The sequence below is a fragment of the Mesoplodon bidens genome (genome assembly GCF_964165515.1).
Source record: "Mesoplodon bidens genome assembly, chromosome: 3".
Classification (NCBI taxonomy): domain Eukaryota; kingdom Metazoa; phylum Chordata; class Mammalia; order Artiodactyla; family Ziphiidae; genus Mesoplodon; species Mesoplodon bidens.
The window spans coordinates 3,828,389-3,851,526 of NC_138178.1; the positions used below are offsets into that span (position 1 = coordinate 3,828,389).

Consider the following 23,138-nt stretch of genomic DNA (forward strand, 5'->3'; position numbering starts at 1 on the left):
GTTAAGAATCTGCCTGCCAATGCAGGGGACACGGGTTCGAGCCCTGGTCTGGGAAGATCCCACGTGCCGCGGAGCAACTAAGCCCGTGCACCACAACTACTGAGCCTGCGCTCTAAAGCCCACGAGCCACAACTACTGAGCCCACGTGCCACAGCTACTGAAGCCCGTGCACCTAGAGCCCGTGCTCCCACGCACCGCAATGAAGAATAGCCCCTGCTTGATGCAGCTAGAGAAAATCCATACGCAGCAACGAAGACCCAACACAGCCAAACATAAATAAATAAAATAAATAAATTTTAAAAGAAAGAATAAAAGGCAAATTATTAATCCTAGCAAACTACAGCAGGACAGGCTCAAAATTATTTCAATTTAACTGTGTCTCCAATATTCATGACTGAAACCAAACAGGCCTGTCTGAGAATGAGTTAGACTTTAAAAAAATCCACAGAATGGTTCCAGCAGTATTGGGGTTAGAAGAAAAAAAAAAAAAGATAACGAAATATGATACATCTTATTGTGTAATGTAAAATCCTAAATTTATAGAAAATCTACTCCTAGCACAGCAAGGATTTTGCCAAAATTTAGACCACCATCCTGCTCGGGGTGGGAAGCAGGTGGTGATCAATGAAGTCTGACCATTTTTAGGCGTGGCCTTTCTTAATTCCCAGGTCCCCTAAATCATCCGATCTTTTCCTTACCGTCCTGGTGGGCAGCTGATGAGACCTCTGTGGCAGCATTTTAATGAGGACACGACTAGATGCAGTTTGGGAACTGGTGGGACTCATAAATAGGAAATCATTTGGAACTTGAACAATAACAATTTAGTACTTGAGAGGAATGTCATATATTCCAATAATTTTCCAGAAGAATAAAAGTACATCTTAGAAAGTAAGAAAAATTGAAAAAAAGTAAACCACGTATATTAAAAATATGTATTTGCAGGGCTTCCCTGGTGGCGCAGTGGTTGAGAGTCCGCCTGCCGATGCAGGGGACACGGGTTCGTGCCCCGGTCCGGGAAGATCCCACATGCCGCGGAGCGGCTAGGCCCATGAGCCATGGCCACTGAGCCTGCGCATCCAGAGCCTGTGCTCAGCAACGGGAGAGGCTGCAGCAGTGAGAGGCCCGCGTACTGAAAAAAAAAAAAATATATATATATATATATATATATATATATTTGGTAGTATTTATTTAAACTGGATTTTGTTAAATTACTGTTTTTTCAATATACTTATTTATTTATTTTTGGCTGTGTTGGGTCTTTGTTGCTGTGTGCGGGCTTTCTCTAGTTGAGGCGAGCGGGAGCTACTCTTTGTTGCCGTGAGTGGGCTTCTCATTGCGGTGGCTTCTCGTCACTGAGCACCAGCTCTAGGTGCATGGGCTTCAGTAGTTGTGGCTCATGGGCTCAGTAGTTGTGGCTTGGGGGCTCTAGAGCACAGGCTCAGTAGTTGTGGCGCATGGGCTTAGTTGCTTCGCGGCATGTGGGATCTTCCCGGACCAGGGCTCGAACCCGTATCCCCTGCATCGGCAGGCGGATTCTTAACCACTGCGCCGCCGGGGAAGCCCCTTAAATTACTGTTGCCTTATTTAATCCAGTGACTGGCACTTACTGACAGACACTGTCTGTAGCCTACGTGTGGGTCCAATGTAAGACGCAGAAGGACAAAAACGAGAGGGAGGAGAGAGGGAAATGCAGGAACCTTTAGGTGCCCTACAATCTTGAGTGTATGAAACATACTACTTGAGTGTTACACAGATCAGTATGGTATAAATGGTGCATGAGGGGTGAAGGGATGAAACTTAGAGGAACAAGAAAGAAAGCTGTTTAATGAAGTAGAAATTTATGTTGAAAGGTTGAAGTCAAAGTTACCAGTGGGTGGTGGACCAAGACACCTTGACAGGGAAGAAGGCATTCAAGAGAGAGACCATGTGAAGTGCCTTTGCTCCTATGACCCAAGGAAGGAGCTTACTCCTATATTCATCTGAAACGTAATATAAGCGAAATAAAACTTTTACTTTCACTATATGTATTCTTCTTTATGACACTTTGAGTAACGTTGTGCCGATTGCCGAGATAAGCACTCCGGGTCCGGTTCCTCCTCTCTTCCAGAGACACGAAGGGCAAGTGAATGGTTTCAAACCTGAGGAATGTGGTTATGGGTGTGAAGAATGATTCATGGAATGAGGAGAAGGGGCTGGGGATGGAACCGCGGGGAACACCAACATCTAGAAGACAGCAGAGGCGGAAGGGCCAGGAGAAGAGCAGAGGAGGCTGGGAGAAGCCAGATGACTATTCAAGGTAGTGATCGACGAGGAGGTCCCTGGAGACGCAGCAATCCCGACTGCCACAGGACAACGTGGGCGGAAAACTGAAGGAGTCACGGGCTGAGCGGTGCCTGAAAGGTGCTAATCAGTCATTTCCCAGGCAAGTCAAGCGAGGTCAAGTAATGAAGTGCCTCCTTATGAGACTTTTCTAGGTAATCGCTCACAGGAGTGAGAGCACCTTGAAGGCAAAGAAATCAGCTTAGCCTCAGGACACAGCCAGGGACACATCATCGGCACCGCGCCACCACATGACCCATTAGAAGAGAATATATTGCGTTATTTCTCGAGTCCTCACAAAATCCTGGTGACAGGAGGAAGTGAACCACATCTTCCATCTTTAAAGTTGCAGAAATAGTAAACCAACGACCAACCTGACTTGTTTAAGTGAGTTACTGACAAGAGCATACGCCACACCCAGATCTTAAAATTTCTTCTGAATTAGGTTTCCCAGACACTAGACTCATTAGCTACAAGCAGCACAAGGACACTGTGGTAACACATATATTTGGATATATATTTTGGTGTTAATAGATTTATTTCATAAGCCAGTTAACTTTTTGCTGTTTTTATTCCTTCCAGTCTTTCTGGCTTTGTTTTTGTTTTTCACTTTCTTATTTTATAACATTGGAATAATACTGTATATTATTTTGTGGTCCTCATTTCTCAGTATAATTTGAGATAGTCCCACCTCATTAAGTATTCTTCCCAAATGTTAGCTTAGCGTTTTTTTCAGAAGTGTGTTTCATAAAACACTAATCCCAGAAGTTATATTCTGAGATGACAGTTCCATCAGAGTTCCATATAAAACCAGTAAGTCAGGGAAGTACTGCCTATTATATCTTTCTCCTTAAAATACATACAGGCTCACAATGTATAGGCTCAAAGAAGTCCTGCAGACATTTATTTACTTAGAACAGTATTTTCCAAAGTTATCTCACCTTGCAACCCCTTACCATGCATGTACTATCAATTATTACCTTTAGTTTTATAAAAGCACACCTTGGGAAATTCTAACCTAGGCAGTTCAAGGAAATAGAAGTTTTATCTGATCAAGTTATCTAATTACTTAAGAAGTCTCACATGTGAACTTTGAAAAAACATAAAGTTCTTATAAATGTAAAAATGTATCTTTATTAACACTTCTTAAGATTTTTATCCTGGTAAAAACAGTGCAAATGAGACAGGCACTAGAATTGAGCAGGTTGCTATACTTTGGCAATATATTTGGTGTTTAATACTAAATTAACTAAAATGTTTAGCTACATTTCTTTCCAAAAGTGTCTCCACTAAAAAGGGCATGTTCAACTTTGATTCAGAGAGGTTTTTTTTTTTTACTTTTACTTATGCTCTTGGAGCTGCAGTTTCTCCATCCATAAGATAGGAATCATGATACAATCTATCACCTATGTTGTTACATTGATTCAATGAAATCATTAATGCAAAGAGTTTAGCAGGGACCTGACACAAAAGTCACGATCAACCCACGTGAGCTATTTTTTTAATAATATTTTTTATTCTATTCCTTTGAATAGGTCATTCTACTTTTCTGAGCTTTATTTTTGTACATACAGTCTAAAAAATAACACTCATTGTAAAGGCTTCAAAACTCTTAGCTAAGGAAACAAAACTAAGAAATCCTCAAATGAAACCAGACACCGATACATATACCAACTAATCTATGTAAACTCTTAACACTCATCTTTTTGTTTTGTTTCCATTTCGGAGTTTTGTTTCCTATGTTGAAATCTACAAGGACCTCTGCTGTACCCCCTCCCCCCATTGCCAATTGATTCACCAGGTGGTTGCCCAGTGACTGCTTAATCTCCAAATCTGGTCAAGCCACCTCCCCAGGGGGTCAGGGCCTCTCTACACAGGTTGCTACAGGTTTCTCTCAGGGTGAGTGCTGTGTGAAAAAAGAGTCCAATCCTTTGTAACATTTTGCATTCAAAGTAGCAACATAGTGTAGTTAGACACAGCATTCTGTACTGGAAGGAACGAACACTGGCTTCCATGTTGGAAGATCCAGATGCTCATCTCAGGCCTACCATTTACAGCAGCATGAGCCGATAGAAATGGTTTCATTACTGGGCCTTGAGCTTCTTGTATGCCTGATCTAAGAGAATACTTTTTCTCCTCCCTCTTAGACCATTATGAAGAACAAATAAGATAGTATTGTGTGTTCATTGCAGCTCTATTTACAATAGCCAGGACATGGAAGCAACCTAAGTGTCCATCGACAGATGAATGGATAAAGAAGGTGTGGCACATATATACAATGGAATACTACTCAGCCATAAAAAGAAACGAAATTGAGTTATTTGTAGTGAGGTGGATGGACCTAGAGTCTGTCATACAGAGTGAAGTAAGTCAGAAAGAGAAAAAGAAATACCATATGCTAACACATATATATGGAATGTAAGAAAAAAAAGAAATGGTTCTGAAGAACCCAGGGGCAGGACAGGAATAAAGACACAGACATAGAGAATGGACTTGAGGACACGGGGAGGGGGAGGGGTAAGCTGGGACAAAGTGAGAGAGTGGCATGGACATATATACACTACCAAATGTAAAACCCACAGCTAGTGGGAAGCAGCTGCATAGCACAGGGAGATCAGCTCGGTGCTTTGTGACCACCTAGAGGGGTGGGATAGGGAGGGTGGGAGGGAGGGAGACTCAAGAGGGAGGAGATATGGGGACATATGTATATGTATAACTGATTCACTTTGTTATAAAGCAGAAGCTAACACACCACTGTAAAGCAATTATACTCCAATAAAGATGTTAAAAAAAGAGATAATATTGTGAAAAATCTTTGACAATTGCAAAGTGCCATATAAATATAAGGAAGAATATGCTATTTAATATCCATTTCACCATAGTTGGTTAGGAAGGGCATAGGTATATTTGCTCCCAAATAACACATTGAAACAGAACATCTATCAGCTGTTCACATCGTGCAGTTGATCACAGAAGATTTTATTGCTAGTCTAGGGCCCTTTAGACATTTTCTTAAATAGGAAATCTTCAAGACAACACCAAAATTCACCCACTTTATTTATTTTTCAATAGTCTTTCTTTCACCACTTTTAATTTATCTTGCCATATTTTTTCAGTTATTCTAGAGAGAGTGTCTAGCACAAGATAAAAATTTAGGAAATCTTTGATAAGTCTGAATTATTTTGAGATAAAAAGTGTACCTGTATTATACTTTTTATGGTTATAAATTTTTATAGTTTTCTCAAATTTTTCCTTATCTAAACCCCCATTTAGAACAGAAAATAAAAATGTTTTCTTGACTTTGTTCACTAATTTACCTTTAAAGCAGCATTCAAGGTTTCTGGCAGATGATGATACGGAGGAGATTTAAGAACAATTGTTAAAAGAGTGTAATATAGTGGTTAAAAGTGCTGGCTACAGAGTCAGACACGATTTGGGTTTGAATCTCCACTCTGCTCTTTCCTAGCTCTGTGAACCTGGATAAAATTCCTAACTTCTACACTACACTGAGATAATGCATACTTCCAAATATTGTTTGGAATAGATAAATAAGCCACATAAACAAATTTAGTGAGTTCTTACTTTGGCCTGTGTGTGTTACTTGCATGATCTCATTTAATCGTTACAAAATCTTACAAGATAGCTTCAGTTCCTGTCATGATAGTAAGATTTCAATAAGTGTTAGATATTTTTTCACCAAAAAAACCTGAGTATTTTTCTTATAGACTAAGAAATAGTTTCCAGTGGAGGGTGGAAAATTGGTTGCTCAGATAGGGTGACCCAGGTCCTAATTACCTTCATTTTAACATAAACACTACACTGGTTTTACACTAGCTGTTTAGTCCTCCTTTGAACAAAAACATTCAAAACCCAAACCTTAAAAGAAAGAAATTCTATCTAAATTAAAAAGTGTTCCCTCTTGAATAATTTTCCAAACCCCATCCTTTCTCATTCCCTTCACAAAAATACCAGTGCCTGTGTGCGCATGCATGCACACACATACACACTTTTTCACATCAGGCTTGTAGGGGACACTATTGCGTGTTTCTCCAGCATCTAGTTACCCTCCTTCCATCTTTTTTTTTTTTTTTTGCGTTACGCGGGCCTCTCACTGTTGTGGCCTCTCCGGTGGCGGAGCACAGGCTCTGGATGCGCAGGCTCAGCAGCCATGGCTCACAGGCCCAGCAGCTCCGCGGCATGTGGGATCTTCCCGGACCGGGGCATGAACCCGTGTCCCCTGCATCGGCAGGCGGACTCTCAACCACTGCGCCACCAGGGAAGCCCCTACCCTCCTTCCATCTTAAGAGAATTCTCTTTGCCTTTATTTTCTTGGGTTGTTCCATAACCTGTGCTTTTTTTGAATAACTAAACTTTCATGATCTCCTTGAAAAACAATGATTCTTCAGCATTAATTTTTAACAATATTCTATATAATGGTCTTTCTTAATTCCCCATGGGAATAAAAAAACAAAACAATTTTAAGTATACAGGAAATAGTCTAATTTTATAATAATATTGTCTCCATTATGTGAGTTTTTAAGACTAGTTTTTAAAAGCAAAGAGCTTTTTAAGCCATATTACATTTTTATAATTGAGTCATCAATGAATTAAAAAATAATTCACACTAGGCTATCTCATCTGTATTAAATATTTATTTACTAGCATTTTACTTTAAAAGATGTAGGCTCCAATCCTGGCTTTGCCACCAACTAGCTGTGTGATCTTGATCTTAATTTCCCTGGACCTCAGTATCTTCAACTTTGAAAAAAAGGACTAAGACTTACTGATCCCTTCCAATGCTTCCAACTCAAATTTTATGATTCTCTCCCCATTGCTGTAGTTGGTCGAAAAAAAATGGGGATACATGAAATTTTCTAAATGTAAAAAGCTAAGAAAAGAAAATTAAATTTGAGATACGTGACTTCCATGGAAACTATGCCTTCAGCATTTCCTGACTATATGTTTACATAGTATAGAAGGCCCTTATGAAGATTATGAGAGTAAATAAAGTCCTAGAAGATATGCCTTAGGGAGAGAGTAATTTCAATGAGTGAGTCGATGTTATACTGTGTTAGGTGATAATTAGTAACACTTGATGATTAAACAAAACGTTCTTAAAGGATGCTTAGTAGAAGTAGTCTTGCCATAAGTGTGGTCAAATGTGATCTGAGAAATCCATGTAGCTTACAAATATATCATTAAAACTGGAAAATAAAGATTCAGAATTAATATGGAAAAGATACAAACTTCGAAACAAAAGCTGAAGCAGAAATGGTCAAAATAAAGTCTGGGGGGGCTTCCCTGGTGGCGCAGTGGTTGAGAGTCCGCCTGCCGATGCAGGGGACACGGGTTCGTGCCCCTATCCCGGAAGATTCCACATGCCGCGCAGCGGCTGGGCCCGCGAGCCATGGCCGTGGAGCCTGTGTGTCCGGAGCCTGTGCTCCGCAACGGGAGAGGCCACAGCAGTGAGAGGCCCGCGTACAGCAAAGGAAAAAAAAATAAATAAATAAAGTCTGGGGCTTCCCTGGTGGTGCAGTGGTTGAGAGTCTGCCTGCCGATGCAGGGGACGTGGGTTCGTGCCCCGGTCCGGGAAGATCCCACATGACGCGGAGTGGCTGGGCCCGTGAGCCATGGCCGCTGAGCCTGCGCGTCCGGAGCCTGTGCTCCGCAACGGGAGAGGCCACAACAGTGAGAGGCCCGAGGCCTGCGTACCGCAAAAAATAAAAAATAAAAATAATTAAGTCTGGTAATAAAATGTCTGCAGTTAGTCTGATATTATCACTGGAAAAGTGCAGGGAATTTCTATGTAATAAATTAAGAAAGTAATTAACACAATATTATTGTCCAAGCACTGAGAAAAAAATACCAAACAGCAACAATAACAACAATAATAGTAACAATTTAACCAATAACAATTTGAAAAGTATGATGAAAGTATGAAGAGTACAGTTAAATCTTAGGTCAAAAAACTAGGTTACGTTTTATATACTTTAATAAGTTTTCCTAACATTGTTTCATTTATGGGGCTCCATCTCTGTGCAAGCATTGTATTATGAACCATGGGAGATACAAAGAAAAAGATGGCATTGTCCTTAATGAACTTAATTTGTGTAAAAACAAACAGGGTATGTCCTGTGTGCATATTCTGTAATACCCTGGTTTGAAAGGAACATTTAAAATAATTTTATATCTTTATATTTTCATGTTTACAAATGGTTGAAATAAAATATACTGGAAATATTTCATAAATTTACAAAGTGGTTTATTTTCATCTCTTTTCATGATATTTAAGAACTAATTTTCAGGTTAACTATCTTAAACCGAAAGTTTATTCATCATTTCAGATTTTCCATAATGAAGTTGGAAATCAATATTCAACCATCATGGAATAGTCAGCCATCAATTTATGTGACTATTCATCATTAAAAACTCTACAAATAACAAATGCTGGAGAGGGTGTGGAGAAAAGGGAACCCTCTTATGCTGTTGGTGGGAATGTAAATTGATACAGCCACTATGGAGAACAGTATGGAGGTTCCTTGACAAACTAAAAATAGAACTACCATAAGACCCATCAATCCCACTCCTGGGCATATATCCAGACAAAACTCTAATTCAAAAAGATACATGCACTCCTATGTTCATAGCAGCACTATTTACAATAGCCAAGACATGGAAACAACCTAAATGTCCATGGACAGATGAATGGATAAAGAAGATGTGGTACATATATACAATGGAATACTACTCAGCCATAAAAAAAGAACAAAATAATGCCATTTGCAGCAACATGGATGCAACTAGAGATTATCATACTAAGTGAAGTAAATCAGAAAGAGAAGACAAATACCATATAATACCACTTATATGTGGAATCTGAAATATGACACAAATGAACCTATCTTCGAAACAGAAGCAGACTCACAGACATAGAGAATAGACATGTGATTGCCAAAGGAGAGGGGGTCGGGAGAGGGATGGAGTGGGAGGTTGGGGTGAGCAGATGTAAGCTATTATATACAGAATGGATAAACAACAACACATACTATATAGCACGGAGAACTATATCCAATATCCTATGATAAACCATAATGGAAAGAATATTTTTAAAAGAACATATATATATATATATATATATATATATATATATATATATATATATATATATCTGAATTACTGCTCTACAGCAGAAATTAACACAACCTTGTAAAGCAACTATACTTCAATTAAAAAAGTAAGTAATTTATGTATCTATTAAAGTGACAATGGTGTTATGGCAGTACATGGAAAGAAGCAAAGGTGAAACGAGGGAGCAAAGAGCAGTACATGAGGAACTCACACAGGGCTCACGACCTCCTAAACATCTATGATGGACAATGAGAGAATCACGAAGGAACAGAGAGAAGAAAGTTCCTCCCTAAGTGTGTGAAACAGTGTGATACCACCTTCCTCACACACTTGAGAGAGAGAGAGAGTTTCTCTGTTGGGTGTAATGTAGCATTTGCAATGGTAAATTCCAGAGCTAAAAAGAAGCTACCTGGAAATTTCCAATTTTCCACTCTTAACATCACTAACCATCCAAACTTTTTAAAAGTTTAGTAGGAGGTGAATTACGCCAGAAAAATTTTATGAAATTTAGTGTAGCTAATCTTGAATTTTAGATCTAAAGAATAAACAGTTTTAAAATAAAATTTCATAATCATAAAAAACCAAAATTTGAAATTCCATATATTTGGTATGTCAAATAGAATGTGTATTTAAAATTTCTATTCATCATTTCACTCAAATTTTATTTTCAAGATTTCCCCCACTGTTTCATTAGTTCCTTTAACATAGAGTGGCTGAACAAGTGTGCTTCCAAAAAAATGCAAAATCCTAAAGAGTCAAATAAAAATGTGTTTCCAATTGAAATGTATACTTTTAAATTTTATACAAAATTTGAGTTCCCATACATTTGAAAGGAAATAATACATAGACAACCGTCTATTTTTATGGTCTCAAATGAAGAGCAATGTCATTCTGCCATTAGCCAGCCTGTTATTTTTCTTCTTTTCTCTTTACATTTCTATTCATTTGGGGGAAAAGAATACTAAGGTATTATCAATACAAGTAGCCTTATAGATACAAACTCATAATTGCCAAGAAGTAGTAAACAAAAGCAAATAAATCCCTTCTGCATTCTTTCAATTCTTCAGTGCCCTCATGCTGCCCCCTGCTGCCCAGTGTCCACACTTAACTGAAAATTGTCCCAAACTTTCAACCTATTTTACTTCTCTTTACTCTTCCCATCAAAACTTATCTGGCCGGAGATCCAGACCACTGGAGTTTTTCTCTACCAGCCTGATGGGTAAACAGGTTTATATAACAAAGAAGTAGTTCCTCCCTATTTATCCCATCACCATTTTCTGGCCAGTTACAAGCACTTGAACTGATGTTTGATGGGCAATGACTGACATCCAGGTTCCCAAGCTTGGGATTCCACGTCCTCCCTGTGCTGTTTCCCAGCTACCATCATGGGTCTATCTCCCCCCAGTTTCTAGCCCCCAAGCATTACAGCTTACTGTCTACCCACACCGGACTTCTAGCTGGTATTCCCAAGTGCCATAGTGTTTTCTCTTCTCCTTGCCTATGCTCACACTGCTTTCTTTACCCAAATGTCTTCTCTCAATTTCTACATGTTGAAAGCCTATCCACCTTCCAAGGTTCTGGTCAAAAGTACCTGCTCCACGAAGTTTACCCCAATTCCCAAATCTTTCTCTTCTGTTCTCCCTTTAATCCTTTAAGGCTCTGCGCAATATAGTTGTTGCTTTAATGTGGTAGAAGCTCAATAAGGATTTATTTAATGAGTGAAGAGCAGTTAGCAAAGGAATCTTAATTCTTGGAGAGGCTAGCTGATTCATTGACTTTTTGTAGAGGACCTGGGGGAGGACAAAGGGAGCCTCTCTAATATTGCAACAACCTTACACCTGAGTAGAGTGGTCTTTTTAATTCCCATCACACCAAGTAAGGCTGATTTTGATCCCTAAAATCAGGAGCGACTGAAAAAATGAACTTAAAGCACATACTGCGTGCTATGTCAGGTCAGGCACTATTCTAGCTTTAGATGCATGAACCCCACTGTAACCTCACAGCAGCCAGGTGAGTAAGTAATATCACTTTGATTCATAGAAGAGAAAACTGGGGTTCTGGACAGTTGAGTAACTGGCCAAAGGATATACACGTTGTAAAGGGCAGACCGAGGAACTCAGATTGGTCAAAGCTGTGTATTTAAAGTGTTCTCATAACGTCTTCAACAGAAATGTGTATGGAGAGACTTCCAGTCAGCTATCTGGGAGTTAAAAAAAACCTTGTCAATCGAATCGCCTTGGAAATTGTGACCACATAGTCAGACCAAAGCCATGAGAGAGATTCAGTGTCAGTTAAATCTGTTAATATCTGCAAGAGTTGATTGCCCTACAAGACAGAATGTGAAAGAATGTAGGAGCCTGCAAGAATTATTGATTTCTTGACTGGAATATTCTATATTTGTTTAGACTAAAGTGAGCCTAATGATGCTATATGTACATTTTTATTTATTTTGTTTCTTGGTATTTTTATTATATGACTTGCTCTGAGCTGTATGCTATGGCATTTTGTTTTCTTGATTAAGAAAAGTAACATCAAATAGTACAGGGTTTTTTGGGTTTTGGTGTTTTCCCCCCATAATAGGATAACTGGAGGTTTTTTGGGCCTTTTTCTTTTTCATTTACATCTTCCACTTTTTAATACTACTTTATGAAGATAACCTGGAACAGGAGGGACTTCTATTTGAGTTCTTTGAGTGCTTGTAGCTTGTAGCAGTGATTAAGGGCAGGGGTTCCAAGGCAGACTGCCTGCATTGCAACCTTGGCTCCCCTGATCCCTAATTCTGTGGCTCTTGAGACAGTACTTCTCTAAGCCTCCATTTTCTTCTTCTCTGGAAATTGGGGGGACGGTAGTATTCACAGGGCTTTGAGGGTTACACAGCATAATTCACTTTAAGCCCTTAGCACAGTGCCTGAAACAGTAAAGCTCAATAAATGGTAGCTATTATTTCTATTATTGTATTGATTGTTATTTTTCACAGGAATGGGTATAAGTAGACAGCTCTTAAGTTTTCTCATAATTGTAATTGAATAGTTACTTATAAGTAACGTCTGCCTTTTCTACTGAGCTACATCTATTATCAAATTCCATTTTTGGCAGTTGGGAAGTAAAACAAGATTGTCCCCATGGGGAGTGTTCTTATGTGGTGGGGGAAACTGAAATCCTTAAATGTGAAACGTTTATTTACAGAAAATAAAATTATTAAGAGAACTAAAAAAAAAAAAGAATGTAGAAGACTGCCAAGTTCAAAGGTCTCTAAGGGACAGTTATATATTCTAAAAGATTAAGAAGGGCTTCCCTGGTGGCGCAGTGGTTTAGAGTCCGCCTGCCGATGCAGGGGACAGGGGTTCGTGCCCCGGTCTGGGAAGATCCCACATGCTGTGGAGCAGCTGGGCCCGTGAGCCATGGCCACTGAGCCTGCGCGTCCGGAGCCTGTGCTCCGCAATGGGAGAGGCCACAGCAGTGAGAGGCCTGCGTACCGCAAAAAAAAAAAAAAAAAAGAAAAAAAAAGATTAAGAAATGAGAAATCCAAATATTTGTCAGTTGATGTAGCCACTTGTACGGGGACCAACGATTCTGACCTGACTTGAAAAAAAAGGTAAAGATATGACTCAATATCTCAGGGAAGTAGGCTTTGAGAATAGTTTTTGTTTTGTTTTTTTTGATACAGTGAACATAAATAAGGCTCATTGTGTCACATCAGTGTCTCAGACAAGGATCTAATTGTGTTCTAATCAAAATCTCTGCTCATCAAGAAACTTCAATTAGCTGAGAAGGCAGACAAAAAATAAACTCGAGACGGCAACAGCACAAATGGTTTGGTAGGATAACTCTTTTCTGAGTAGGTAAGAATCTTTTTTTTTTTTTTTTTCTTTTTGCGGTACGCGGGCCTCTCACTGTTGGGGCCTCTCCCGTCACGGAGCACAGGCTCCGGACGCACAGGCTCAGCGGCCATGGCTCATGGGCCCAGCCGCTCCGTGGCATGTGGGATCTTCCCGGACCAGGACACGAACCCGTGTCCCCTGCCTCTGCAGGTGGACTCTCAACCACTGCACCACCAGGGAAGCCCGGTAGGAATCTTTTAACTTCAGAAAGATTTAGAATAAGTACAGAAATGTTTTTTAGTCTATGTAATTGTTCTGTTTCAGAACATTTGACCTAATGGAGTAAGGGGTTAGGTTATTACACATTTAAGTAGAATTCCTACTAAGTTATATGAAGTAGAAACATTAAAGAGAACTTAAGAATCACCATATTTAGAAGTTCAATTTATGAGATAGGTAAGACTTCCTTAATGTCTTAAAAATGTCTGCTAAAGTACCAAAGTAGGCAATCAGATGTAATAAAGGTATAAATGTATATAAAAAGTTGGGAGGTGTTTATATAAGTGAAACCAAAAGTCCTTCAATATACAAGACTATCTATAGTCTTTCAATATACAAGACTCACTCTTGAGGGCATCAAGTAACTTGTAACTGAAGAGTGGCAGTTGATCCATTTTTCTTCCAACTAAAGTTGTTCATTAGGCAATCAGAATATGTTGACAGAACTGGTTGGACCGTCCAATTATTCTTTCAGTTTGAACCTTCCTCACTTCCTAGAAGATGGATTGTAGCTTTCGAAGGATTGAGATGAGAAGTAGCAACACAATCTACTGACCACCCCAATTTTTGGTTTAGTGGCTCTCTTCCATAGTGTCGCTCAGCAATTCTCAACCCTGGCTATGTATTATTGATAGAATCACGTGGACAGCTTTTGGAAAATACTTACGCCCAGATTCCACCCAGATCAGCTAGAACCTCTGAGGATGGGGTGCAGGCATTTTATTTTTAAGTTTCTGGTTGATTCTAAGTGCAGACAGAGTTGAGAACCACTGGTCTACAGTGTGAGCCTACCGTGGTCTGAAGTTCCAAGAGAACTTTCCACAACTACGGACATTGCTGCAGACTGAATGTTTATGTCCTTCCCCCCCCCTCCAATTCATATATTGAAATCCTAGCCCCCGATGTGATGGCATTTGGAGGTGGGGCCTTTGGGAGGTGACTAGGTCATGAGGGTGGAGCCTTCATGAGTGGGATTGGTGCCCTTGTAAAAGAGACCCCAGAGAGCTCCTTCTCCCCTTCTGCCGTGCGAGGACACATCTATGAACCAGGAAGTGGACCCTCACCAGACACAGAATCTGCTGGCACCTTGATCTTGGACTTCCTAGCTTCCAGAACTGTGAGAAATAAATTTCGGTCGTTTATAAGCCACCCAGTTTATGATATTCTGTCACGGCAACTTGAATGACTAAGACAGAAACATTCCATAAATCTGTTGTCCAATAACCACCAGCCAGGTGTAGCTGCTGAATGTTTAATTTTAATTACTTCAAATTTAAATTCACATAGCCACATGTGGCTAGTGACCACTGTCCTGGACAGCACAGTTCTGGCAGTTCTGGCCATTTTAAATGATGTGTGTCTGTTATTACATAGATGCTAAGTGACGCTTTTTGATACTGGACAAAACCAGTACAAAGCTGCCTCTTCGGGGTACTTCATCCCAGCTTCTTGACAAGGCCTCCAGTGGATACAAGGATAACTCAACGCTTATACAGGCTTCTGGAAATGTTAAGGACATTGAATTGGCTGTCTGTTTTTTACTCATTTATGTGAGAGGTTTGTTTCTTGGACTTTATACTTTAATGAAAAATGTGCAAAAGCCTTCAGAACTAAATTATTTCTTTTTTTAAAATAAATTTATTTATTTTTGGCTGCATTGTGGTGCACGGGCTTCTCATTGCGGTGACTTCTCTCCTTGTGGAGCACAGGTTCTAGCCGTGCGGGCTTCAGTAGTTAGAGCACGCGGGCTCGGTAGTTGTGGCACACGGGCTTAGTTGCTCCGCAGCATGTGGGATCTTCCCGGACCAGGGATCAAACCTGTGTCCCCTGCATTAGCAGGCGGATTCTTAACCACTGGGCCACCAGGGAAGTCCCTAACTTGTTTCTTATGTCTCAAAGCAGTGAAGCAATTAAACTCTTGGAAAGGCCCTCTTGGCTCCTTGGCACGTGAGAGTGTTTTTCAGCTGGAGGTTGTGACCTCTGTCTTGGGAGGATGGAGGGTTTCCAGTGCATTGGGGCAGCGGCCTGAGTTTCAGAGCTAAATATAGGTCATTGGCATGATGGCCTCTCTTTCAGTCTCATCGAAACTGTGTCCTTTTAATGAAAGTGGGGCTTTAGTGGCTGGTGGGATAAAATCTTGGGAAAAACCATCAAAATGCCACAGATACACAAGTCTTTTTCAGATGTAACTTGCTACCGAGTACAACTAAGTTCTATTTTTACTTGCTTTTAAAAATAATTGGTAAATTATGGATTATTTTTTTTAAGTTAAAAACACACATATATATGAATTGATGGAAAAATAAGTCTCAAATGTGTTGTTCATGCTGAGGCATAAGAGGAATCCTCCTTCAAGTCATCGCTCAGCTCTCAAGCAGGCTATCCTGACCACCTATTCAATCCTGCATATGTATTTATTCATATATTCGCCATTTATGAAATGACATCCTTTACAGTTTGGCATATTTCAAGCCAGAATATTTACCACGGCAGGTACCATCTGATCCTCTAGAGCAATGTCTCAAAGGGTGGTCACTGGACTGAGAGCATCGGCAGCATCTGGGGGCTGGCAACTTCTCTGGCCCCACCCCAGACCCACTGATCCAGGAAGCCCAGGTGTGGGCCCAGACACCTGTGTTTTAGGTGATTCTGGTGCACACTCAAGTTTGAGATCCACTGATCCAGAGTACACCAAATCCCCCAAAAATATCCCAGAGGAGAAAACTTCCATACATCCCAAAGATGGAAACATTTTGTACATAAAATTGACCTTGTAAGTTGTGAAATAGGAGCCAGTATTCTCTTTTGACCTAGTGTTATGAATCATGAATTTACCCACTTCAACAAAGCCTCACTGACTCTCTACTCTCTGATCTTTTTTTCCCTATAGAAATGCAACTTCTAAAAGAATTTCATGAGATGTTCCTGAAGAGATGAGATGCAGTACATGTGCCTTCAGCAAATTCAACATACAAAAATTCAGATATGTACAACTGATTAATTAGGTAAGCACTACTCATCTTAAGAAAAGATTATTAGATTTATAAAATTAGTCACTAGAGGATTCATTTAAACAGGAGTATCATACAGTGTGTTTAAAATATGCCAATTTACAGAACATAAATTCACAAATATCCAGTGTGACAGTATAGAAGAATAGGTAGTTATACAGGCTCTGATTTCAGACTTTCCAGGTTCAAACTCCAGCTTTTTCATTTACTGTGTAACCTGGGCCAAACATCTCTAAGCCTCAGTTTCCTCATTTGTAAAATGGGTATAATAATTATCCTATCCCCAGAGTTTCTGTGAGGATTTAAGGAGATATTTAATAAAGGTAGCATTTAACCTAGAGGCTGGGACATAGTAAGCTCTAATTAAATGTTTATTTTTTTCTAAATTAGCTGCATCCATGAGCAGTCTGGTCTCTATGAAAACAGATATTCATGTTTTATCATTGAAGAATGTTTTTAGAAAGCCGTTAAAGTTTATACAAAGCAAATGGGAGCTAGCCACATTGAGCACTGGCTACTCAGCAGGTGTTCACCTTTCCAAGAGATCCTCCCTAGCTAAACCGATTAAGGTAACTTCAATCTCCCGGTCAGTGAAAGGGTTTAGGTATGAGCATTTCCTACAAACCTGGCCAAAGAACTGTAAGAAGCAGTGTGCTGTGGGCCTCTGGGAAAGAATTTCTTCCCTTCTAAAAAGATACATAAGAGAAACTCTCCTCCCTCTGGAAATTGTAATATCAGGATATGATGCTTGGAGCTGCAGCAGCCATCTTGTGACTATGAGGAAAGACACTGCTGACATTACGGCAATGTAAAAGGATGGAACCTACCAAGGAACTTGATAACATTGTTGAGCTATTGAACCAAACCTAGAACTGGCTTGCCTCCTGATTATTAATTTAGTTGAAATAATAAATCTCCTCATTTTTTCACACCATTATCAGTAGGATCCTATGTTAGTACAAAAGCAAACTATATGATATAATACATTTAGTATCTTAATTGGCTGTATGACAAAATAATTTGGTGACTTTATTCTGGAGGTGATCTTAAATCACACGTAGAGATTTAATGAAGAGTTCCTTCCCTTCCAATTCATCTGTATATAATAGCAGTGTTACTTTCCTGCTCCATATCTGATGTACTTAACTAATTACCCATTAGCTAAATGTCTAATTATATTACGTTCATAAATTAAAATACAAATGGTTATTATAAAAATTTCTGTTACATAAATATCATTAAAATTTTCGGAAGGTTTCAAAATAAAGATCTTAATTCTGATGTAATCCTTCAACACTATAATTGTATTTCCCTGCTTCATCTCACAATTTTTATTGACATTGACATTTATTTCATGACAAGGAGAGCAAAATGTACAAAATGAGGCTTCACCACGTTAAAAAAAAGTTTTCATTAAATGGACCTCACAAGGACACATCCAAAATTCCTACAACCAGAGTGATCCCTGTCTCCTTTCTTCTCAAGGGAATAAGTTAATATTTTATTTCTCACTTTGCAATAGGAATTTGCATTAGCTAACCAGCTATTTATATAGCATCTGTTTGGGCTATATCTAAAATCTGAGGGCTATCTTCCCCTCACTGTGTCCCAAATAATGGTCCTTCAGTAGAAGGACGGAAGGACACTTAAATCCTATATAAACAGATTAAAAAATTTTTTTAAAGTTTTTACCCCAGAAATCTTATTTTGCCTTTATTCTCAGATGGGAACCTCCCACATCCAAGACCTTAGATTTAAGTATCTTTAAAATGTTGAACCACATTGGACTGTAAACTCCCTGAGAGCAGGGATCCTTGCCTCTTTGTCTTAATATTGTATCTCAGCCCTTTAGCATCATAGCACATAATAGGAGGAAAAACTAGAACAAACAAACCCCCAAAAGAAAAAAATGTTGAATAAATCAAGTATAAAGGATACTCCTTTCATCTTTTTCTTCAAGAAATCATTATCTTTGCTTTACTTTCCCTTTAGAGTCTCCATCTGAGAATCTTTTGGGAAAGATAAAAAACAAAGTCATAACACAAACACCCATTTGGTCTCTTATTTTCTTTCCCCGTCTCTTCCTTTGCAAAACATGTAATGATATGTCCAAGAAATAGCACAGGTAAGTACGCACTAAAAGAGGGTGGAATTAGAAATATATACAGTTTCAGGTCTCTATTGAACTTGGTTTTCAGAGGGCAAAATTTTTAGCTATTTTTCCTTCTTTTAAAAAAGTTTATTCCAAGGTGTATTAGATTGGTTCTGGCAAATATTGATATTTTCAGCATTTTATGATGTCATCTTAATATCACTGTAAATGTTTCTTCCCTTTGTTACTTCATCTTTCCTAATAGGTTTGCTAACCTGAAAATTTCCCCAATCTTTAGCAATACTAATGCACACAATTAATTTGCATACAAATTAATAAATTAGGAAATTATGTTGGTTCACTAAATGAAGTCTTAATAAAATTTTCAGTTTACTTCCATTATTGACCAACCTCATAATTTCAAGTTCATATTTCTGAGGTTTATTGTTTGGAATTTGATTTACAGATTTTCCATGTCTTTGGCATTATTTATTTCTTCTTTCTGCAAACTGTTTTTTGGCCATTTCACTACTCATTGACCCCTCCCCCTCCCTCAGAGGGATGGGCAGGGTGAAAAAAATGATAACGATATTTTAACATAGTCAATTTTGCTACTTGCTACTATCTGTGATAAAAAGGTGTGCAAGAAAAAAATAAGTGTGTAATTGTTGACTGAAATGACATTTCAAGATTAAAAAAATAATTCTTTATTGTTCATGATCTAGCAACTGTTACTATGAAAAACTGAGTTAGTTCCCTGTACACCAAATTTAATAAATAAAGATTTTTTTCTGATAAAACATAGTTTATTATAATCATTCTAATCATAATCTCACCAAACTCAAACTAAATGCCTACAAAATGTTGTCAATAAAAAAAAAAAAAATTAACGTCCAAAGAATCAAGAGCTAAAATGAAGCCCAAGGTGGATTTGAAAATGGAGAATAATATAAAACAATGAGTTGTTTTTGCCTCATAGATTTAAACCTCCTTGTTTAGTGATGTAAGAGTCACAGATAGAAGAATATCTTTAACATAAATATCTATGGGTGATTTTAAAAAGTGAAGATGTAACTATAATGGTTACTCATAATCAATGATGTAATAGTCAATGATATAGGAGAACAAAGAACATTGCATAGCTACATATGGACTTCACAGCATCAGTCTGTTTTTAAAAGGGGGGCTACATTATATAAACATTTTTAGTTTTCACAAATTAAAATGAAAAAAGTCACCAGCTGAATAACAGAATATTTTAGCAATAAACATATTGGGCAGTATATTTTATTCAGTAGATTAACTTCGGGGAACTAAACTCCAGCACAATCAGGGGGTTAGAAAATATATTTACACCTGCAGTATTTCATTCTATAAATAATCTATAATGTCAAAACCAGTCTTGATGGGGGCATTTAAATTTTATGAAGAGATAAAATGTTACAGTGAACATTTTCAAATTTTTATAGCAGAGTATAAACAAAATATAGGCATAATATATAATTATTTTTGAAGTTCAAGGAAAAGGTCCTACATAGATAAATAAATTATAGGGACACAAAAATTGGAAATACTATTCCTAGTCATTTTCACACATTCTTTTACTTCAAAATTTTAATGATTAGTGAAATGAGCATTTACATATTTCAAAGTGAATAAAAACACTTAATAATAACTCCAGAAATTTTTACTCAAGAAATCATCTCTACAATCATATGAAAAGGTGGTTTAGGATACTATTTCAGTTGTTTTGTTTGTTTTATTTGGCAAAATAATGTGCTTTTAGGTACAATGACTGATTTCTCCCACTTTCTTTTTCAATTAAGGACATACTTACTATCTTCATAAACAACTAAAATGTTCACAGAGACCAGTAAAAACTATGTCATATCATAATATACATTTTTGTTCTTGGGAGGCTTTGGGCCTAAATCCCATATTCTCTAATCAGATAACTCCCAATAAGAACAAAGATGGAAAAGATTTACCCTGCATTTAGATATACAAATACCAATATTTTTAAAGTTAAAAGCAGTTGTATCCATATTCTTAAAAAAATTATCCTATTCCAAAATATTTGCTCTTTTTAAAGCAAGGATGTACATAAATTCAATTGAAGTATCACTTCAAAATAAAACAAACAACAGTGTAGGCATTCTTACTACATTCGAACTCCTAGAAAATTCCCAGGAGAAACTTAGAATAGTTATTTAAGAAATTCCTAGGTTCAAAATGAAATTCAACTTTTACAACGTTCAGTGAGCTAAAACGCAAAACGTTTTGTTCACTTGAAGACATTAGCAATGGATGATATTGTAATAGAAGGAAAATGCAAAATGTTACTGAGGAAAGAGAGGGTAACCTGACAGCTTACTACTGAAAATTTTCTGATCTAGAGATAATCAGATCAGAAAAAACACAACTGCAAACTGCATGCTCGGCCCTGCTCCCCGGACGGGCTGTGACGACGTGTCTGTTCTCACCCTTCACAGTTCACGGAAAACATTAAACTAATACAACTGAATAATTTCCTCTGACCAAATCGAACTTTCTTTAAGGAAATAAAGGGAGAGGATAATAGATCGAATCTTGCCCCACCTCTTTTTTTTTTCTCCTTTTTTCTTTTAGTGAAACTGACGTAAATTGTTGAGAGCTATACAGCGCCACCAGCACAGATCCATGCAAAACAAAAAAGATCGCCCACCGTGTGCAAAAAGAGAAAAAAAAATTAGAAAAATGCCAAAAATTACAAAATGTCTCCCAAATATACCTTTTTGGAGAAAAAACAAGATAGATCTGCAAAGATTATCTAATGAGGAGCCTCAGAGAATTACTATCATGGAACACAAGTTTAGATCGGATCAGCAAATAAAAGATCCACTATTTAGTAACAGCCATAACTTAATATAAACCCGGTTATGTCAATCTCCACCTTCATTATACCAAGGGCAGCTTTTCTGTAGTTTGTATCCAAGTAATCCATCAAGAAAACCACAATAGGCCTATTTCAAACCAAACTACATCCATAGTTTGCCTGCTAATCATTTAGTCCTGGACAAATTAGGTAATACATCATTTTTATAAGGAGGATATGCACATATTTGGCATTACCAACATGCTGGCACAAAACAAGTCCATCTTGAAATAGCTGAGTTTCCCTTAGCTCACAGTAATTAAAGTATAATTTATATCATAAATATTTAGCTTTAGTCATGGGGTTAAAAAAAAAAACACTAATTTTTTTTTCTTTTGGTAAAAATTAGCCAGACAAGATTAGCTGGAAATGTGCAGAGATCAAAGCTAAAGAAAAATACAAAGATTGGTTTTGTTAGAAGAAACACAATGAAAATCGTTCTTAGCTGGCGGCTCGTTCAAAGATGTAATAACATAAATGTTTAAAATTACAAACTTACCATCAGCGGAGGCGAAGAAGAAGCCAGTTCTGGAAAAAGAATTGTAACAATATAGGCTGGACACTTGTGTCCCTAGAAACAGCAGCCTCCAGGCGGCACACGGATCTTCCAACATCTTCACAATATTGGGTAAATAAAAAGTCATACTTTCTTCCCTGATCGGTGGCTGCTCGCGGTGGCTTCTCCAGGATCTGTGGGCGTTTGGGAGAAATCGGAGAAATATCCGCGGAAGATTAAAAGCAGAGGAGGCCGAGGCAGCCTTAGAAGACTCTGGGGTTAACAACTTTGCGATGGCAAGCAGGCGGGCCCTGATTGGCTGGGAGGCCAGTGTCCCCCTCTCCTCCCGCCTCCTGCAGCTCGGAAAAAAATGCAGTGTGAGTGCCATTTTACACTGGGCTTTTAAACACACAGACCCCCAAATGACAAAGTCTGAGCTCGCTACGAAGTGACACTGCAAAACAATAGCGCCCACGACCGCCCGTGAGCTCAGGAAAATGTCCCTTTGACGATCCGGCAACGCTCTTATTTCTTGCATGTGGGTTTTTAGGGAATAGCATGCTTTTCTTAAGCAGATGGTCATTCACCGACATCGATGTCTAATTTGGATACCAATGTGGCCGGTGAAAAATGATTCCCATTAAAACATATATTTTTTTCCCCCATTGGACGTCCTGAAGGTACCTAAAGAAGCCTTGCACAAAATTCATGTCGTTTGCAGCTTTAACTCCTTGGGAAAAAAAAAAAATAGAATTGATCAGCCACAACTTCCATTTGTGCAGAAAATAAAAATAAAATAATGATTTTTAGAGGCTACATTACAAACAATAGGCATACTTTTTTTTTTTTCCTTCTTAAAAATTGTTTCAGAAACCTTTGCCGGCTGATAGAATTCTACCAGTCTGCCTTACAAACAAAATGGCTGTGGTACTGAGTTTTTTTGGATCCTCCCACTGTGGCTCCTCCAGGCCTCCAGGAAGTGGTAAAAATCCAAAATAAATACAGTACTAAAAGTACATTGTCCAGGCTGAACTCCGGTGAAGCCTTGGGGGTCTGGGGCGGGGTGGGGGGGGGTCTT

The 23,138-nt window shown here is 38.5% G+C and overlaps 1 protein-coding gene across 1 annotated transcript in view; it reads right to left on the reverse strand.

The window, feature by feature from the left end:
* The window catches only part of EPC1 (enhancer of polycomb homolog 1), a 94,870-nt gene extending 72,410 nt beyond the window's left edge, over positions 1 to 22,460 (reverse strand). Inside the window, exon 1 of the mRNA XM_081227720.1 lies at positions 22,064 to 22,460. Coding sequence (XP_081083846.1) covers positions 22,064 to 22,066 — 3 coding nt within the window. The 5' untranslated portion in view covers positions 22,067 to 22,460. The remainder of the gene's footprint in view (positions 1 to 22,063) is intronic.
* Positions 22,461 to 23,138: the final 678 nt, after the last annotated feature.